This window comes from Ailuropoda melanoleuca, chromosome 2 (genome assembly GCF_002007445.2).
Source record: "Ailuropoda melanoleuca isolate Jingjing chromosome 2, ASM200744v2, whole genome shotgun sequence".
In the NCBI taxonomy this organism is placed as follows: Eukaryota; Metazoa; Chordata; class Mammalia; order Carnivora; family Ursidae; genus Ailuropoda; species Ailuropoda melanoleuca.
Window position 1 is genome coordinate 5,888,809 of NC_048219.1, and position 14,973 is coordinate 5,903,781.

General features: G+C 56.5%; 3 protein-coding genes across 4 annotated transcripts; 2 read left to right on the top strand and 1 right to left on the bottom strand.

The window, feature by feature from the left end:
* The first annotated feature begins 1,330 nt into the window (after positions 1-1,330).
* On the top strand, positions 1,331-4,468 carry FAM110D (family with sequence similarity 110 member D). 2 transcript variants are annotated; one of them, XM_034647089.1, is made up of 2 exons: positions 1,331-1,443; positions 3,220-4,467. In XM_034647089.1, the coding sequence occupies exon 2, from the start codon at positions 3,314-3,316 to the stop codon at positions 4,142-4,144; it is 831 nt and encodes a 276-aa protein (XP_034502980.1). In that variant the 5' UTR covers positions 1,331-1,443; positions 3,220-3,313; the 3' UTR covers positions 4,145-4,467. The 2 variants fall into 2 exon arrangements, with proteins under 2 accessions (XP_034502980.1, XP_019658900.2); XM_019803341.2 differs by having other exon boundaries at positions 1,351-1,457; positions 3,220-4,468.
* Positions 4,469-5,586: 1,118 nt separating this feature from the next.
* C2H1orf232 (chromosome 2 C1orf232 homolog) lies at positions 5,587-8,905 on the bottom strand. Its single transcript, XM_034647104.1, has 4 exons — positions 8,822-8,905; positions 7,503-7,586; positions 7,318-7,415; positions 5,587-5,946 (listed from the first exon to the last, which is right to left on the bottom strand). Exons 1-4 carry the CDS (start codon positions 8,903-8,905, stop codon positions 5,643-5,645), a joined length of 570 nt encoding a protein of 189 aa, XP_034502995.1. The 3' UTR covers positions 5,587-5,642.
* Positions 8,906-10,300: 1,395 nt separating this feature from the next.
* ZNF593 (zinc finger protein 593) lies at positions 10,301-11,276 on the top strand. Its single transcript, XM_002913300.4, has 3 exons — positions 10,301-10,593; positions 10,822-10,884; positions 10,979-11,276. Exons 1-3 carry the CDS (start codon positions 10,394-10,396, stop codon positions 11,118-11,120), a joined length of 405 nt encoding a protein of 134 aa, XP_002913346.1. The 5' UTR covers positions 10,301-10,393; the 3' UTR covers positions 11,121-11,276.
* Positions 11,277-14,973: the final 3,697 nt, after the last annotated feature.

A 14,973-nucleotide genomic window follows, 5' to 3' on the forward strand; every position in this document is an offset into this window, starting at 1 on the left:
ACAGAACACTGCCTAGCATATATTAATCCCCCAATAAAAGTTAGCTCCCAGTCTCATTGTGTGAGCTTGGATGGATCATTTCACATTTCTAAGCCTCAGTATTCTCAGCTGTTAAATGGGGAAGTAAAACACACTATTCCCCAAAGACTGTCCTAGGGATGAATTGTGATCATGTAGATAAAAGTATTTTGCAAAGAAACATAACAATACAATATGGAGCTATCATGGACCAATAAACAAAACAAAAATAAAAACAAAAACGAAAAAACCTACCTTTAACTAGGTGATAAAAATCTCTTACCGGCCAATGGGCCTCCGGTTTTTCAGACTTGTTACCTTATTTGAAAAGCAGAGGGTACAGCAGAAAGAGTGGTTTTGGAGTTGGGTTTCGGCAAGATCCCATTTCCTCATCCATCAAGTGGGGTGGTCCCCTACTGGGCCCCCTCTAGAGTTCTTAGGAGAGCCAAAGGAGATCCGAGAGCACAGGTGTGAATGTGCTTTGCACACATTAACAGTTCTGCAATGCAAGGAAAGGGGCCAGCTGGAGGGGGGCAGGGTGCCTTGGCAAAGGTGTTTTTTGAGCTCTGGGTGCTGCAGTTTACTGGGGAGAGGGGGGGAGATCTCCTGGCACCAGCACTGTGGGGACAGGGCTCCCCCTTGAGACATGAGATGTCAGCTCGAGAAGTCGCCAGTGGGGCAAAGCAGAAAGGAGGCCGAAGACACCGGCTTGGCCCTGGAATCATCCCTTCAACACCCTCTTCCCAGCCAATCCCATTGGCCATCAGAGGAGCTTGGACAGAGTCACCTCCAGTGGGCTCTGAGGTGACTGTCAAGCCCAGACTTGCTAGGACAGGCTCACCCTGCACGTCAGCAGCGCCAAGGCCCCCACCCTTAGGCTGCAGATTCCTGGCCTCACCCCTAGGGAGAGTAGGCCTGCCCCACCACCCAGGACAGGCCTAAACCTGCTACAGGGAGACAAACACAGTCAGCTAGAACCCGGCTCTGCCTTCTCCCGCTAACGGAGAGACTCTGCCAAGGCCTAGCAGATGGGGCTGACCCGCATGCATAGCCTATCCCTACCCCAGGCCTCTGGAGGAAGTTAGGGAATCAGGAGACCTTGTTTGGGTCCTGGCTGTACCCCAAGCTCACTGTACCTCCATGCAAATCACTTAACCTGTCAGGGCCTGTGTGACCATCTGTAAAATAAAGGGTCTGGATCTGGTCCAAATGTCCTCTCCAGTACTGAGACTGTGACCAGGAAGGAGTTAACTGGAGACCAGGCTCCAGGTCAGGAAGGCAAGGGTTAATCTGGGGGGGGGGTGGAGGCTCTCTCTCCTTTTCCTGTGGAGAGTGAGGTTTGGCTGCCACCAAAGTTACTTCCAGTCCTTGCTGTCCCTCCTGCCCTTGTCTGGTCCTGCCAACGGACCCCTGCAACGAGCTTCGGTGAGTGCACAGAGGTGAGGGCATCCTGAGCCCAGGGCTGGGGTGGGAAGGCACTCAGGGACCCAAGGGCAGGGACACTGGCACCAAACCAGTGAACAAGTCCCCCCATCTCGCCAGCCCATGTCCAGAGCTGAAGCCGTGGGCAAAGTTCAGACCACTAACCACAGGACTGGGAGAAGGTGGGCAAAGGGACGGAGGGCACAAGGATGTCTGCCAGGCTTCTAGGGTGGAACATTTGTGGTCAAGCATCAGGGCCAACCCAGGAGGCAGGGGAGAGACTGTGGATGGCAGAGTATTTTGGTCCCTGTGTTTAGGGACTTTTTATAGCCTTGCTGCTCAGGGCTGGGAAGAGGAGACAGAGATGGGAGGATACTCATAAGGTCAGACAAGCACAGTGCCCTCCTGGGACCTTGGAATCCGACCCATTGCCTGTTATAGTTCTTGAGAGCCAGGCTCACAGTCACCAACTACCTATGGACTGACTTGACACTAGATAGGGGTGTGTGTGTGTGTGTGTGTGTGTGTGTGTGTGTGTGTGCTGGGGTGGGGGGTTTGGCAGGGTCTCTGTTCCAAGGCTTCTTGGGGCGGCCTCCCCCCATTCCTGGCAAGTTCTGTTCTTTTGTTGCCTCCTGACTGAAGGTCCCCTCAGCCCCCAGAACTTATGTGTCCCTTTCAGTTGAATGGAGGATTCAGGGAGGAGGGAGCAGGGGTCGTATGGGGTGTGCTGAGCTGTGTGGGTGGCCCATTCTGTTACTGCCAACAGCACTGTCAGCTCTTAATTACAGCCCCTCCTGGTCCCCTCCCTAGTGGCAGAGGGGAGGTGGCAGACAAGGGTCACAGGGTCTCAGGATGAGAAGAGGGCAGGGACCCTGAGGGCAGGTTTCTGGGAGTGCTGCTTATTGGGAAGAATTTGTGGAAGGAACTTCTTAGTGCGGCAAAGGGCCCATGTCTAATGGAAATTGCTTGGTATTATGGCAGCGAAAAGAGAAGCAAAACGTAAGAGGGAAGCTCTGATGGGCCATGAGACAGGCCATCTTAACTAGTTCTGCACCGCAAGGCTAGAGACCTGGGTTTCAATCCCAGCCCCTAACTCTCAGTAAGACCTGAGCAAGCCCCTTCCTCTCTACCAGTTTCCTTTTCTGTAAATGGAAATGCAGAGGTAGGCAAGGTGGTTATTTTACAGGCAGGCATTGTGGGATTCCCTTGGCAGGGGTACAGAGGTGGTAGGTAGAAGGCTGGCATGACCTGGTGGCCACCTCTCTCTCTCTCCTCATGGCCCCGCTGGGACTGGGCAGGGTAGTTGGCTGCAATTACTGGAGGCTCCTACCCTGTGGTTATATCCCTGACCTCGGGTGCATGGAGGCGGGAAGGGTGGGCCCTCCTGGAGCCAGCCTGTGGCTGGGGAGCCTTCTTGTCTTGGACTCAAAGTTGCTGGGTTGGGAAGAGGTATTTTTTCCGGTTGAGGCCACTTTCGGGAACTGTGCCGGGACCAGCCCCATTTCCTTTTCCAAGTGTCCCACTTGCTGATGCTTAGCTCTGTGGCCAGACTGGGGCACCCTCAAAGGGGCATGTTTCTGGGTGGCCAGGATGCCCCTGCTCAGTGTCTTTGAGGGATAGGGGAGGGGGTAAGCGGTAGCCGGAGCCTCTGCCCCTCAGGCATGGTACCAGCTGATTTGGATGGGGGAGAGGTGGCTGGCTGGTCCTATTCCCAGGAATGCCTGCAGGAGAAGTACAGGGACATCTACTCTCTCCCTGATCGTTCCTCTTTCCGTTTAGGCACCAGGGAGCCCCGGCCAATTGCTCATAGCTCCTCAACTGGCTGCTTACTTCCAGTGGCTTATGGGGTACAATCCTGCCCAGTCCCGCTGAGATGATCCTGGCTTCTCCCTCCACCCCGTCCAAGGGACGGACCCCCAGCGCCGTGGAGAGGCTGGAGGCCGACAAAGCCAAGTATGTCAAGACACACCAAGTGATAGCACGACGCCAGGAGCCAGCTCTGCGTGGGGGTCCCGGACCACTCACCCCGCACCCCTGCAACGAGCTGGGACCCCCTGCATCGCCCAGGACGCCCAGGCCCGCCCGCCGGAGCAGTGGCAGGCGGCTGCCAAGGCCTGACTCGCTCATCTTCTACCGCCAGAAGCGGGACTGCAAGGCTTCGGTGAACAAAGAGAACGCCAAGGGCCAGGGGCTGGTGCGGCGCCTCTTCCTGGGCGTCCCCCGAGACGCCGCCTCGAGCAGTCCCGGCCCACCCGAGCGACCAGCGGCTCCTGGGGTTTGGGCCGCGCCCCAAGATGCCCCGGAAGAGGCAGGAAAGCGGGCGCTGTGCCCCACCTGCTCACTACCCCTGTCGGAGAAGGAGCGCTTCTTCAACTACTGCGGTCTGGAGCGCGCGCTGGTGGAGGTGCTAGGCGCCGAGCGCTTCTCTCCGCAGAGCTGGGGCGCCGACGCCAGCCCCCAGCCCGGAACGTCGCCGCCGCTGGGCTCTGGGGACACCAGCGACTGGACGTCCAGCGACGGCGACGCGGATCGCCCGGACGGTGCTGGCGGCGACGGCGGCGGCTGCGGCGGCGGCTCAGAGGCGGCGGGCTCGGCGCGGGACGGGCGCCCCCCGGTGTCGGTGGTGGAGCGCAATGCGCGCGTCATCCAGTGGTTGTACGGCTGCCAGCGCGCCCGCGGCCCGCCGCGCGAGTCCGAGGTGTGATTGCGGCCGCTGGGCAGCAGGCTCCGGGGGAGTCCGGGGTCCGGGGAGGGCGAAGGGGTGGGCCCAGGGCTGGACCCGGGCACGGGCAGGGATGCCCTGCCTCTGACGCCGCGCCGGGTGCCTTTAGGCGAGGCCCTCGCTCTGCATTCTTGGTTTTCCCCTGTGAACCTTGGGAGGATGGGACAAAATGATTCCGCAGGCCCTTCCCAGAGCCGACGACGGAGGGGGAGGGGGCAGCTACATGGCCCCTGTGGAGGCCTGGGGTGGGAGATCAGAGAATCTGCAGAATAAAGCCAAAATGTTATTTAAAGGGGTCGTGATGTTGGATTAGAGAGCAGATATTGAGGAAGGGGAAGGGGCGGGCTGGCGGGGTTATGCGCGTTGGTTTTGGAGTGCGGGTTCCGGAGTGCGGGTTCCAGGCTCACTGTGTGACTCTGGGCAAGCACTTAACCTCCCCGAATCACAGCTGCACCCCTCGGTGATCGAAGTATTTTTGAAATGGTCACAAAGCGCATGGCAAAGTGCCCGGCATACAGGAAGTGTTCAATAAGCGACAGCCACTAAGACCACCACGGAATTAGTACGAACTCTGTTATGATTATTTCCTCCACCGACCCCGAAGTCGGTCCACACTAGATCTGGGAGCCAGGAATAGCGTGTTTAGGGAGTTCTGGGGAGGGGTCGGCTGCAGAAATCTGGGGTCCGCCGCCGAAAAGGCCCCCATTCCTGGAGATTTGCTGCCCCCTTTTGGTTACCAGCTGTGAATGGGCTGAGATACGAAGAATCCAGAATTGAGGACAGTAAAGGAAGGGACCCTTCAAACCAGGATTTTGCTAACCCGCAGCTTCACATCGGGCCACTGTCTTCCTTTCCCTCAAAGACACACAAGGTCACTTGTTTGCCTCACACGTCCACACCTCCAAGTCCTTGCTTACTGTCCTCCTCCCTTTGCCTGGGCTACCTTCCCCTTTCTTTCCATTCATCCTTCTAAGATTACATGTATTCGTTCTCCCTCAGAAATTCCTGAATTCCCAGTCGGCCTCATCTCCGAGCTCCCAAGTACAGCCTTATTTTTGTGCCTCAAGTTGTCACCTCCTGTGGGACCCGCTGGTCGTCTGAGTTCTCTCCCTCGTCTCTGACCTTCCCTTGGTACAGGGACGGTGCACAGAGCAGAGCCACAGGCAAGGTTTCTCGAATTAAAAGAGGCTGAACAGGGCGATGGGGCCTGTCCTCTGGGATTCCCCAGTTTCCTGAAAAGTTGTACCCTAAATTGGACACAATCTATCCTGACACCAGGGCTGGTTGGTCATTTTCTCCCTGTACGTCTGTGGGGGAAGGGAGGGAAGACGCTTTGAGCTGGACCCTGCCTTGAGGTTGCCCACCCAAAAGCAGTCATCCCCGCTGTCCGGACAAAGGCACGCAGTCACACGGGGTGTCGGGTCAGGGGTTTTATGGGGGTGGGGGAAGGAAGGAGCGGGGTCCCGGCTGGGCCTGCCAGCTAGTCGCCCTTGGGCGCAGCCTTCACCCTCATCTCGGCCAGTTTGTGGGTGAGGAATCCCCATTTGAAGCCGGCCACGGCGTCGGCCTCCCCCGGCTCGGGGCGCTCGGTAGTCTCCTCCGCGGCCTCGTCCCCGGCTTCGGGGTCTGGCTCCGGGTTGGGTTCGGCGCCGCGCAGTATGGACGCCGCTGCCGTCTGCTGCTGCTGCTGCCACCTGCTGGCGAACGCGTCCCAGAATCCAGGCCCTCGCGGCTCCGCCTCTGTCGCGGTCACCGCCTGCGAGGGGCGCCGCGCAGCCAGCGGGCTGCCGGAGAAGGACGGGCGTCACTGGCCGAGAGGCCCAAGGAGGCAACGAAGAGGGGAGACGGGGTGCAGGCGCCAGTAGTGGGGCAGGAGGGACCCGAGGGAGGTCAGGTGACTAGGGGGGCAAGAACTGGGAGACTGGAGACCAGGGGAGGGCTCAGAGGCACCGGGAAAGGGGGCTGGGGTGGGCCAGGGTCAGGGGATTAGGTGAGGGGTCTGGGAAGAGGGGGCCGAGACCAGGATTTCTGGGTAGAGAGTCGGGGCCAGGGGTTTAGGAAACACTCGAGGAGAGAAGTACGGCCAGAGGAGGAAAGCCTGAGGTGCGGAGCCTGGAAAGCTGTGGAGGAGCCCGGCCGGAGGGGCGGGGCCCAGCGAGGCTTGGGGCGGAGTCAGACTCTGGGAGCAGGGGTCCGGGAAGCCAGGGTTGCAGCCCTGGGGCAAGAGGCAGGGCGGGGAGAGGGGTGAGGTTCTGGGATGGAGGGAAAGGGGGACTGGGGAAATGAGGGAACACTGGAGAGAAGGACGGGTGGAGCGACCCAAGGAAATGAGAAAGGCCTAGATGAGGGCTTAGTGGGGCGGAGGACTGGGGAGGTGGCAGGGTGTGTGGGGGGAAGGGCAGTGATGGAGCGGTGATGAGTCTTGAGGTGGGAGCCTCAGATCTGAGGAATCGGCCTTGGAGCTCTGGGAGGGACAGGTGATGAGCGCCAGGAGGGAGAAAGGAAGCCCTGAGGCTGACGAGATGGGTGGGTTGGGGGACCCCAGGGAAGAAAGGAATAGGGGAGTGTCAAAGAAAGGGGTGTGACTAGGCTGGAGGAAAGGACAAGAGGGAGTGTGTGCTAGGATAGAGCTAGGAGAAAGGAGCTGCCCTGGGTCCCACCCCCCACCCCCCAGCATCAAAGCCCTTCTAAGTCAGTGGTTCCTAACTAAGCTAGTGTGCCTCAGGTCCTCAGGAGCAAGCTGCAAATACAGATCCCAGGCCTCAGCCCACATGCCCAACTCTCTAGGAGGACGAGGGTTTATACCAGCATTGGGAACCACTGACCTGGACCACCTCTGTTCCGAACACCTAAATGTTCTCTCTTCTGTTCTCTGATTGTAGGGAGATGACCCCTCCCATGCGGATGGGGAGGAGAGAGACAGAGCCTGAAGTACCTTCTAGCACCTCAATCCCAACAGCCCTTCAAGTCCTCCTAAGATCTAATCTCCAGATATGTTGATTTGGCCTCCTTCCTGATGAGAGAAATGGAAACAGCCGGGGACTGGCCCTCCCCCTCCCTCCTTGGTCAGAAAGATAGACAAATAGACCAGAAGGAAAGGACATGGGAGAAGGGGGACCCCAGGCCCATCCCAGCCCCCACCAACACACACGTACTGGTCAGCACTGGGCTCCGGTGGCAGCAGCTTGTCCTCATCTTCTTTGTTAAACAGAGACGACATTGTCAGCCAACCTTTCACCCCGACCCCCTGAACCTGGGAGGAAGGCGCTGGGAGTCAGGGAGAGGTCACAGCAGCCTCTGCCAGGCTCCCCCATGCTGGGATGAAGAAGGGAGGACTCACCCGGCGGGCCAGCTGTGACATGGAGTGGAAAGCCTCTTCTGCAGGGTCTGCTGGCTCGGGCTCCACTAATGCTGGGTTCCCTCTCTGGGACACAAGACCCCTCCCAGCATGAGAGAGGCCCCAGAGGAATAGGACCTCCCTCCCCGACTGCTAGCCTGGTATGCACACCCTGGCACCCCCAAACCCTCACACCTAAACACCCATCTTGTCCCCTCACGCCCTCCGTAAATACAGACAGGTATACCTGTATTATACGCACCCGCAGACATAGCCACATGCACCCAAAAATGCGTGGACAGGGGCATGCCTGCTGGTGTAGACACACACCTGTGCATGAGCGTGCCTCCACAGCACTCTAGCTCTTCACCTGTGCATAGGTGTACGTGCTGGGGGCACCCCTTCAAGGACACGTACAGTTACCCCATTCACACCTGCGATCTTACACGAAGGCAGACAGCTGCACGGAGGCCCGCCTACAGCACACTACACCTCTCTGCCCATCCACAGACATGAAGGCAGAGACGTACACACACACCGTACAAACAAAACACCCGCCAACGCCTTCACAGAGGCACTCAGGAACAAACTTAGGCCCCAAATACACACCTGAAAATACCTATCTCCAGTTCACACCTCCCCGTACGACTTCAGGGGGCCAGTCTTCATACTGACCCACAGATACTTCTACACAAGCCCACCCAGGGGCACCGAACTGTCTAGACAGATACTTACTCACACACATACACACACACCCTACAGAAATATATCCTGCCCCTGCGATTTCTGTGTGCACAACTGCCACGTATCACAGCCTCTAGATGTAAGACTGTTCCCAGTTTCAGGGCTTTTTTGATCTTTAACGTCAGGACAAACCTGGCGCAAGTCTGGCTCTGACCTGCTGTTGCGACAGTGATTCTCTACGTCAAGCCCCACTTCCCCTACTTCCAGTCCCGCAGGGCTCACTTCCTCTCAAGGCAAGCCAGCCCGATTCTGCTCAGCCCTGCCCACTAGAAAGTGTGTCAAGCTCCATGTACCCTGGGTGGCTACAGCCCACTGGTCCTGGAAGGATCTCTTCCATGTAGTGGCCCTTGAGATCTTCAGAGACAACAACCATTCATCGGGTGGCCCCCAAATCTTCTTCCTCAGTTTTCTTAAATACCCTGGCTTTCTGCACCATCCCATTTGTTACCCCTGAATGTGCCAGTGGCTTCTACACAAATATGCGCTCCCCCCAGAACCTGTCCCTTGCCCTTCCTTGTACCTCTCACTCCTGCCGCCCCTCTGCCATGACCCACCCAGCAAGCGTGGATGGTACCCACCTCCTCTGCCAGGTCCTCCTCAGATTCCCCACTTAGGGTCTGTAACACTTTGGACTTGTAGGTTTTCCAGAAGGCCTGGGTCATGGCTGCAGGGAGACAGACCTGGCATCCACGCTCAGGAAGGCAGTGAGTCAGTGGGCACCCAGTGGGTCTGGCTCCAGGAACTTGGCGAGGCCGAGAGCCTGTCCCAGGGATCAGGTGACTTCATTAAAGATGCACCAGCCTTCCCAGATGGCACAGTGCCCAGCAGGTGAACCTGACCCAGAGGAGTCTGGGGTGGGGACAGAACAGAGCTAGCTTCTGTGGCCTCAGCCCCTTGTCTTGACCCATATCGGCCAAGAATAAAGAAGACATCTCCTTGGAGGCCTCCTTCCTGCCCCTAGGGGTACTTGAATTTGATCCCTTGGAATGGCTTCAGAAAAATCTCTTTTCATTCACGAAGTCCGTTTATAAAGTCCTTGGGCCCAAGACCCACACTGGAGCCCCTGTGACTGTAGCCATACCAGTTGTGCCCTCAGCAGGGCCTGCCCTCTATCCCCATTCATCTGTGGACTGAATTGAGGAGCTCCCAAGGCCCCCAGTTGGCACCCTGGGCTTACATTTCACTGCTTTGTCTGGGCTGGAAACTGATTCCTTTCCCCAGGGATGCACGTGCACGTCTCCCTGTTTCCTGGCAACAGGTTCCAAAGAGCTGGAGTCCCTGAATTATTGCTGAGCTCCTCTGGTCAGCCAGGAAGGCACCAGGTTCCGATGAATGGGGAAAGGCTCTCGGGCCCTCTCCCCACTCTGAGCACACAACACCTAGGCTGTACCTCTGCCTTTGCCTGGGAGTCCACGGCTCAGAGAAAGGGGAAAAGATGAGAGGTCCTTCTCTGAGTACTTCCTCTTCTTGTGAGAGGAGCTGACCCCAGTTCAGTCTGAGCGGATGCCCGAGCACTGTGCTCCCTGAGGAGGAACACTCCTTGCTCAAGGATTTGGTTAGGGGTGGATGAAGGCTGGAGATCCAAGGGAATAAGTGGGGAACGGTGAGAAGTGGTGAGGGCTTTGTCAGGAACTGGAGGTATCTCAGGAATCCTTGTGGGGGCCGGGATCGCAAACTTAGTCACTCTTACTCATTAACTCATTTATTCACATCACAGCCATTTTTCAGTGCCTCCCAGAGATGCTCAAAGCATTTTCCCTCTCCCCTCTGACCGCGGAGTCTAAGATCTGGGAACTAGCAAGGGGTGATAGTGCCCGGGGATGGCGCAGAGATAGGCGGGGCGAGGCCGGACGGGAGGGCAGAGGCCGGAATCCCCCGGGGGTACGCACCACCGAGCCGCCCCCCAGCGAGAGCCTCGCCCGCCCGTGGCGGGTGACGCTGCTCTGGGCCGCGCCCGGCGCTCCGTCACTGATGTCGACGGCCGCCTGGGGGCGCTCAAGACTCGAACCGCGCGAGTGACGTCATCTGAGGCGGTCTGGAGGAGCGGGCTCTGCCCCCGGGCGTCACGTGACGTCATCCAACAATCCGGAAGCTCCCACACGTGTGCGCCGCACCCGGTTCTGGGCGCCCCGGCCCCGCGGTCACTGGCCATGGGTCGGTCCCGCCGGACGGGTGCGCACCGAGCCCACTCTCTGGCCCGCCAGATGAAGGCGAAGCGGCGGCGGCCGGACCTGGATGAGATTCACCGCGAGCTGCGGCCCCAGGTTCCCGCACGGTCTCGGCCAGACGCGGGCTCTGAGCCCGACCCCGACCTGCCGGGGGGCGGCCTGCATCGCTGTCTGGCCTGCGCGTGAGTCCCGGCCGGGTCTGGCCTGGGTTGGAGAAGGGTAGGCGGGACGCGACGGGGGCGTGAGGTCCAGGTCCCGGGACGCTCTGGGTCTCCTCTCGTGGGACCCGTGGGTCTGCTGGTCTCCCATCCCTTCAGGCTCACTGCCAGGCGTGAAGAGCTAGGTTCAGGGAGATAGGCGTACCTGAGAGCCATCACCTCACTCTTCTTACCCACCTTCCATCCCTACAGGAGATACTTCATCGATTCCGCCACCCTGAAGATCCACTTCCGATCCAAAGACCACAAGAAAAGGTATGAAGGAGTAAAGAGACGATTGATGGATGAGTGCTGGGCAGACAGGGCTTGCATCTGGTCAGCTCCCAACTCTCACTCTTCTTTCTCCCAGGCTAAAGCAGCTGAGCGTGGAGCCCTACAGTCAGGAAGAGGCCGAAAGGGCAGCGGGAATGGGCTCTTATGTGACCCCCCAGCGACTGGCAGTGCCCACGGAAGTATCCACTGAGGTCCCTGAGATGGACACAACTCCCTGACGTGACCTGAGGATGCAAGGCAGGGGGGCTGCCCATGGACAGTGAGGCAAGGGCGAGGCTGGGAGAGACTGTGCCAACATCTTTTGGCCCTGGGTTTCGGGAGTGGATGGCCTCTTCTGGGTGCCCTCACCCCCAATAAAGGAACTGGATAGAGAAGACTTGCCTCTGACTCTCTAACCTCCAGGCCACTCCCCCCAGCTCCTGCCCTGTGGGGTTTTCTGCTAGTCTTGTTTACAGGGCCTAGGGTGTCTATTCCTCACTTGGTCTAGCTTTGGAACCTACAGCCTTGCCTTCCCTCGGGGGTCCTGGCATCTGACCTGGAGCCCCCAGATGGAGCCCAGGTCAGTGAAGGGGAGGGGGAGGATCAGGTTCATACTGTCCTGCTCCCCGTGAGACCAGGGACTGGCCCGCAGAAAAGAAATGGGCTCCCAAGATTGCAGCCCCTGCTGAGTCACCTCCCCGGGACCCCGGTGAGAGGCCGCCTACTTTATCCTCAGGCCCGCGGTGGCCGCCGCTGCCCCACCATCTTCCACACGGCATAGCAGGAGCCCCCCAGTCCGAGGACAGCCAGCAGTGTAGCCACAACCCCAGCCAGTGGACTCCGGGGCTCTGCTTTCAGCTCCCCAGCTATCTGCATCTGGAGGTACACAGAGGGTCCATCTGAGGGGTCAGTTGAGACTTCCAGGCAAGTAGAGGGTGGGAAGGAGCTAGAAGGTACAGCTGAGTGAAGGAGATGCCATTGCTGCCCCAGGGAGATTCCACCCCAATCCCTCTCGCTTCACTGCCCATCTGGGCCCTGGCTGCTGCTCAGGCGGCAGGAAACGTGACAGCCTGGCTGCTGGGGGTGTCAGCCCAGCTATGGTAGGGGAAAAGTAGGGGGTCGGTGGCAGAAGCCATCAGCGAGAGGTACTTACCTGTAGTACCCGGAAGTAGCCAGGGGTCAGGCGTCGGAATCTCATGGTGGATGCCACTAGTCTCCCTGGCGGCCTGTGGGGTGGAAGCAGGAATGAGGAGTAGTGGTGTTCATGATAGGAGCGGAAATGAGCACATAGAGGTTTCTGACCTCCCATGTACGTGAGAGCCATGCCTCAGAGGATGCTCACCAGCGTCCGCTCTCCCAGGTCTGGCAGGGGGCGGGGCAGCTGGACCTTTAAATCTGGTCCCTTCCCCCGCCTGCCCATCCTGCCAGCCTCAGGAGCAGCTGTCAAGAGAGATCAGCATCAGGCCTGAGCAGCACCTCCCCCACTCACCAGGGAGGCCAGGCTAGGTAGGCAGGAGAGGCCTTGCCTGGCAGCGCTCAGGAGTCTGAGACCTGGACCAGGTATGAGGAGGGTCTCCCCAGCCCTGGTCCCGGCTCTGCCCCTACCCCTCAGATGGTTGGATATCACCAGTAAGTCCTCAGCAAAGAAGGAGCAGGATGCCTTATTAACCCCCCATCTTCCCAGACATTGGTAAGCCTTTTCACTTGGTTTCTGTTGGATCAACAGCCCCTACCTTGGGAAAAGGCACATATCACTTCTTTCTCCAAGATGAAGTTCCTGCAGGGACTTTCCTATTCTTGGCTTGGGGACAGTAATAATAGATTAGTATATACTGATTAAGAAAATTGTCCATGGCATGCTAAAATACAGTAGCCACCTGTGCCAGGCAGTATTCTAAGAAGTGAACGTGTATTATTTAATTTGATATTAACTCTCTCATAAAGTGAAAAAAAATAAAAAAGAAAGCACATTTTCAGAATAGCATGTGGAGTATCTGCCTACGTAGAGAATGGAAACTTTACAGTGGTCCCCACTTGGGAATGGAATAGAGATATAATGACCTACTGTTAACATTTGAATGTTTTACAACAAACGTGCAGAAGTAACTTCTATAAACTCATAAATCTACCTTTAAGATAGAAGCTACCATTTAATCTACCCTTACCTGCCTAGCCCTGCCAGGTGCTGGGGCACAAAATAAAGGCCATGCCATGGATGTGAGGCCCCCAGCCCTTTTAGGGGAGCACATGAGTACAGCGGTGAGTTCCTGTCTGTTTGTCCCATGCAGGACTGCGTGTTCAGGGAGGACAGGGGCTGGCTGGCTCAGGGTAGGTGTTTGATGAAATCAGGAAGGTGGAGATAGGTCTGTGTTTATTGGGCTTCCCCAGAGTGCCACAGGGGGGCTGTTGAAGCAAAAACGTGAAAGGGGAACGCAGCACGGGGGAGTGAGGGAGGGACACATGCTGCGCAGGGTGTGAGGAGGCATGAGGCAAAGGAGGAAGCCAGAGAGGTGAGGGCTGTGTTGCACATTTGGAGCCTACTGGGTCACCAGTGAGGGAGTGAGGCCTGCAGGGACCTGCGGGGACCTTGAAAGAAGAGGCCAACAATTTGCATTTATGTCTGATGCCACATGTCAGCAGCGCTGGCCAAGTTCCAGAGAACTGGATATGTATATGAAATCATTAAATGAGGACAACCGAAACACACACACTATGTGAGCCGTCCATAGGCCAAGTGCAGAATTTGGATTTTAGGGCAAGATCATGACAGGCTTTGAAGGCTGGATATTGGGGCACTGGTAGGGATTCCAAAGTGACAGTTGGAAGGCCAGGCCCCTCTCCACAAAATTAAAGCAATGATACCTCAGATCTATCCCATGTGATGGATTTCGAAGTACTTCAAGCAAATCTTCACAGCACTAAGGTCTAGGTGTCCCTGTTTTAGACAGGAGGAAACAGGTTCAGAAAGGTATTGAGGTGAGGCTCCATCACACAGCAAATGGCACTGATTCTGTCTGATTTCTGGGAGTCACCTGGCCTGGGATGGTGATGATGACGGTGATGATGGTATGTTTCAGACTTGTTCTAAGTGAAAGGCTCCTAACTGGGATTCAGAATTTAGGGGCCCTATGAACTTGGATGGGAAAAAATAATATATTTTCACTAACCTGTAACCAAAACTTACCATTTCCTTCTATATGGATTGAAGTATCAGCAGTATCTATGGCTTTGTCACCTATTGAAATCACAGATATTTTTATATCAAAGTTACTCAACTATCTCAATATTATATATGCTCACGAGTATTTCAAAATTGTGATGGCTATTAACCCACTACTAAAAATCGCGCTCTTTCAGACACTCCTGCTATGTAGCTGCCATTCATTGGGCACCTCTAGGCCTAGTCAAGGATCAGTGACCACATGGCAAATGTACCTATTCCCACCCTGGTGGCCCGGGCTTCTCCATTACGCTCCTGCATTCCTTATGTTTAGCTGTTAATTGGTAAATGTGTGCAAAGGGGTGAGTCAAAGACCACCCCACAGTTTAGTGTTCTTCAAGTTGAACAACAACACGCTGATACTGTAGAAAAGGAAAATTTAAGTCTTATTTAATGCTGATAAACACATTACTATGTCATAAATTCATGGTGTAATTTTTTTTTAAAGATTTTATTTTTTTAAGTACTCTCTACACCCAGTGAATGTGGGGTTTGAACCCGAGATCAAAAGTTGCACACTCTACTGACTGAGCCAGCCAGGCCCCCCAATCATAAATTTGTGGGGTTTGGTTTTTTTTTTTTTTTTTTAAGATTTTATGTATTTGCCAGAGAGAGAGAGGGAGAGCACAAGCAGGGGGAGCAGCAGGCTCCCCGCTGAGCAGGGAGCCTGGTGCAGGGACTGGATCCCAGGACCCTGGAATCATGACCCAAGCTGAAAGGCAAAGCTTAACCCCTGAGCAACCCAGGCGTCCCATAAATTTGTGTTTTAAATATATTTTGATTATAATTCCCACCTTCAGCATTTTTTTAACGCTTCCAAAAGCACTATTCTGAGAAAGGGTCCATAGGTTTCACCAGACTGCCAGAGGGTC